Source organism: Bidens hawaiensis, unplaced genomic scaffold (genome assembly GCF_021521415.1).
Source record: "Bidens hawaiensis isolate Kalapana, Puna unplaced genomic scaffold, B.hawaiensis_p1.1 tig00046191_1, whole genome shotgun sequence".
Taxonomy (NCBI): domain Eukaryota; kingdom Viridiplantae; phylum Streptophyta; class Magnoliopsida; order Asterales; family Asteraceae; genus Bidens; species Bidens hawaiensis.
Genome location: NW_027498240.1, coordinates 15467 through 20155, shown reverse-complemented (window position 1 = coordinate 20155; position 4689 = coordinate 15467). Strand labels below are relative to the sequence as shown.

General features: G+C 33.8%; 1 protein-coding gene across 1 annotated transcript; it reads left to right on the top strand.

Annotated features, from left to right (window-relative positions):
- Positions 1-533: 533 nt before the first annotated feature.
- Positions 534-3199, top strand: LOC143596252 (UDP-rhamnose/UDP-galactose transporter 2-like). The gene is made up of 5 exons (XM_077075076.1): positions 534-666; positions 1913-2097; positions 2177-2377; positions 2467-2634; positions 2730-3199. The coding sequence occupies exons 1-5, from the start codon at positions 534-536 to the stop codon at positions 3081-3083; spliced, it is 1041 nt and encodes a 346-aa protein (XP_076931191.1). The 3' UTR covers positions 3084-3199.
- Positions 3200-4689: the final 1490 nt, after the last annotated feature.

The window sequence follows — 4689 nt, the reverse complement described above, 5'->3', positions numbered from 1 at the left end:
TTTTCCAATTCAATTTGGTTCAGCTTCTAAACTTCTTAATTCCGATTTAAATACCAAACACCCTGCATAGACATCGTTTAATCTTAATAATAATATTTATAAAAAAAATTGAATTGAGACTATGAGAGTATGAACATTATTTATAAAAAAGAAAAAAAGAAACTTCATGTGACATATTCCACATTTAAAAAAGGTAGAAGTTTGGTATATCGGCAGCAGAGTCATATTTAGTAAAAGTGCCGACGAACTATAAATCTCAAGGCAAGGGTTTATTCATTTTATTTCATTTCATTTCATTTCCCCCAAATGCATCTTGTCATCTCCACATAATAATAATAATAATAATAATAATAATAATAATAATATTGTTATTATTATTATTATTCAAACTAGATCACCGTTCATTCAATGAATCTGATATCCTAATTTCTTCTTCTTCTTCTTCTTCCTGCTGTCAATCCTCGTGGTCCTGCTAATTCAGTTGGACTCATTGTTCAAATCACCGTCTCATTCTTCAGATTCAGCTTGTGAGGATGACGGAGAGTGAGAAGAAAGCGTCGCCGGTGTCGGATGTCGGTGCATGGGCCATGAATGTCATAAGCTCCGTCGGTATTATTATGGCCAATAAGCAGCTCATGTCCGCCAACGGCTACTCCTTCACTTTCGGTTAGTTAATTAGTTAGTTTCTCTTCAGATCTCTCGTTTATTTGTGTGGATCTGAAACCTAGAGTTAGTTTTAGTGTATGATTCTGAATTGAGCTCTGATTTATTAGGTTAAGTCTTAGTTTGGAGATTGAGATCGTGTTTTAGGTTTAGGTTACGGCGAATTTGTGTTTACGATGTCTGCATTGCTTCAATTATGCATGAATTGTGTGTAATTGAGTTTGTTATATAGATCGATTAACTTACCAGATCTTCAGTTTGATTGTTGATTCTTGATTGAACAGAAGAATGCAGCTCTCGTTTACTAGATTAACTGTTTGCTTGGAGGTTACAATCATATTTTAGGTTTAGGTTACGGTGAAATGATGTTTACGATGTCTGCATTGCCTCGATTATGCACAGACTGTGTAAAATTGACTTCGGTGTATAGGTCGATCTAACTTCTGAAACTTAAGTATCAAATTTCTAGATCTTCACTTTGATTGTTGATTACGAGATTGAACAGAAGAATTCAGCTCTAGTATCTTATATTAACGGTTTGCAGTTTGCTTACTCTGTGTTAAGTGTAATTTGGAGATTATAATCGTGTTTTAGGTTTAGGTTATGGTGAAACAGTGTTTATGATCCCTGCATTGGATCAATTATGCACAGATTGTGTATAATTGACTTCATTACATAGATCAATTAAACTTCTGTAAATGTAAGTTTCAACTATCCAGATCTTCACTTTTATCGTTGATTACTTGAGTGAACAAAAGATTTCAGCTCTACTTTACTAGATTAACTGAATGTTTGGAGATTGCAATCATGTTTTAGGTTTAGGTTATGCTGAAATGAAGTTTAGGATGTCTACAGTAGTACATTGCATCAGCTATGCACGAATTGTGTAAAACTGACTTCATTATATAGATCGTGAACTTAAGTATCAACTTATCAGATCTTCACTTTCATTTTGTTGATTACTTGATTGAACAGAAGAATTCAACTCTACTTTATTAGATGAACTGTTTGATTACTCCGTATTCAGTGTAGTTAAAGATTACAATCATGCTTTAGGTTTAGGTTACAACATTGCTTCAGTTATGCACAAATTGTGTAATACTGACTTCATTATACAGATCTTCACTTTGATTGTTGATTACTTGATTTAACTAGCAGTCTCATTTGTCTATCTCTTTGTGTGATTGTTGATTACCTCTGTTTTTGATATCTTTACTGATTGGATTTAGTGCAATTTTGTTTTGTGCAGCCACAACATTAACCGGATTCCACTTTGCTGTAACTGCACTGGTGGGATTTGTGTCAAATTCTACTGGATACACGTCAGCAAAACATGTTCCATTATGGGAACTTCTCTGGTTTTCCGTTGTTGCGAATATGTCAATCACAGGGATGAACCTCAGTCTTATGCTTAACTCAGTTGGATTTTACCAAGTATGTAACTATAAATTTTCTGAAATTTCACGATTTCCGCTTTTGCAATTCCAAGATTTAAGCTGTTATTATTGTGCAGATCTCCAAACTGAGCATGATTCCAGTGGTTTGTGTGATGGAATGGATTCTTCATAACAAACGTTACTCAAAAGAAGTCAAAGTGTCTGTTGTGGTAGTAGTTATAGGCGTTGGTGTTTGCACTGTGACTGACGTTAAAGTTAATGCTAAAGGTTTTATATGCGCAAGTGTTGCAGTGCTCGCGACATCATTGCAACAAATTGTGAGTAAACGTGTATTTAATCACATTTATTGTATAATATTTTTAAATGCTCATGAATTGTTAATGATGATTTTGATTTTACTTTGCAGTCGATAGGTTCGTTGCAGAAGAAATACTCAATTGGAGCGTTTGAATTATTGAGTAAAACCGCTCCAATTCAAGCTATCTCACTTCTTGTATTGGGCCCGTTTATCGATTATTATCTAAGCGGAAATTTGATTTCAAGTTACATGAAAAACATATCTTCTGGTGCAGTTGTAAGGAAAAATTACTCCATTTTCTTTCATTTCAAATTAAAATTATTTTGATAAACCATAAATTAAATTTTCTAAATAATTATCATTATTTACAGATTTTCATACTGATATCATGCTCATTGGCGGTCTTCTGCAACATTAGTCAGTACCTCTGCATCGGGCGGTTTTCAGCTGTGTCATTTCAGGTTTTAGGTCACATGAAAACCGTGTGTGTGTTGACCTTAGGGTGGCTGTTGTTTGACTCAGAGTTAACTTTCAAGAACATAGCAGGAATGCTCGTTGCGGTTGCCGGTATGGTGATTTATAGTTGGGCGGTTGAGGTTGAAAAGGCGGCTGCTAAAAGCTTACCGCACTCTAAACATAGTTTGACTGAAGAGGAGTTGAATTTATTGAAAGATGGATTGGAGAAAGGTCCAATTAGGGATGTTGAATTTGGGGGGGATAAATAGGAAGATTTGAAGTTTGTGTTAGAGATTATAGTTTGGTTGGTCTTTTTAACGTGTTTTTCTTGATGTTAATGTTTGTGTTCGTGTCCGATGTGCATTCAGAGATTAGAGGATAAAGGTGAGGGATTTGAATCTATAGTTTTATTGTAGCTTTTTAAGCTTTTTGTTCATGCAATTATAGATATAATTCTTGTGTCAATTCAACAGATTTTACTTGTATCAACTGCTTGATTGGCTTTTTTGCTTACTGAAAGTTTGTATTATTATTATTTTTAAATCATAAATTTGGTTCATTAATATACATATCCATAAGATACCATACTTCTAAAAGTGAAAAGAAGTTAAATAAAGAAAAAAGTTACGCACGATTTGGTTTACACGGCTAGTTCCAAGTTTCAAACCCCTGGTTGGAATGTTAAATCGCAAAACTGACTCGTATACATCAGATAATTAACCGGGCGACTTGTATTTTTAGTTGGTTTAGTTGATTCAATAATTTATGAACATCCCTACTTGTATCTACGAGATTGCTAAGAGTTTTGAGTGGTTATAAACTCGAATTCAATTATGACTTCACTACATGATCACAAGAGTAAGCCGGATGACAAATAATGCTTTTTAGCAAATATGAAGTTCAAGTGTTTATATAACATTTTACAGAAAAACATAAGAACATAATTAAAAAAATAATAATTTTAATACAAAATCCAAATATAAAACATGGGTTTATGAGAAAGAAAACAACCATACTCGGTAGAATCTCACCCACAACAAAGCTATTGGAAGTGTCTGTGGCGAGTGAAATATAGACAAGCCATGTCTTTATCTAAGGGATAGAGATGTTGCTTAAATCCGAATATAAAACATGGGTTTATGAGAAAGAAAACAACCATACTCGGTAGAATCTCACCCACAACAAAGCTATTGGAAGTGTCTGTGGCGAGTGAAATATAGACAAGCCATGTCTTTATCTAAGGGATAGAGATGTTGCTTAAATCCGAATATAAAACATGGGTTTATGAGAAAGAAAACAACCATACTCGGTAGAATCTCACCCACAACAAAGCTATTGGAAGTGTCTGTGGCGAGTGAAATATAGACAAGCCATGTCTTTATCTAAGGGATAGAGATATTGCTTTCAGGGAGATCCCAACTCCAAAAAAGCATGCATAAACTTGAAAAGCATATAAAAAACATTGAAACATATAATATAAAGAACTAATAAAACAATATCAGACATAGTATTAGATTAGTAATCGACAAACATATTGTAGGGAATTAAGTGAGTGTTTGGGTGAACTTTTAAAACTTGCCTATTTGCTTGTTGAAAAACAAAATGTGTTTGTCAAAGCTCCTCTAAAAACTACAAATTTGAGCTTTTCAAAAGTTGCTTTTGCTTTTTAAATAAGAAAAAAAAAATTAAAAGCTCACCCAAACACCCCCTAAACATACATAATAACAAATAAAAATCACAGGTAAAGAAAGACGAGAAGTATCTTGCAAAAACGACCAGTCCTACGACAACGCTATAACACAACAATGCGAGCTCTTAAAAGTCTTCAACCTTAATCCCGTATCTTTACGAAAACTATCCCGTGTCTCTAGAAAA

What these genes read in the sequence shown, in the direction of transcription:
- LOC143596252 (XM_077075076.1), top strand. Translation starts at nt 534, where the DNA reads ATGACGGAGAGTGAGAAGAAAGCGTCGCCGGTGTCGGATGTCGGTGCA. An exon ending in CGGCTACTCCTTCACTTTCG is followed by an intron (nt 667 to 1,912) that starts GTTAGTTAATTA and finishes TGTTTTGTGCAG; the next exon opens with CCACAACATTAACCGGATTC. An exon ending in ACATATCTTCTGGTGCAGTT is followed by an intron (nt 2,635 to 2,729) that starts GTAAGGAAAAAT and finishes CATTATTTACAG; the next exon opens with ATTTTCATACTGATATCATG.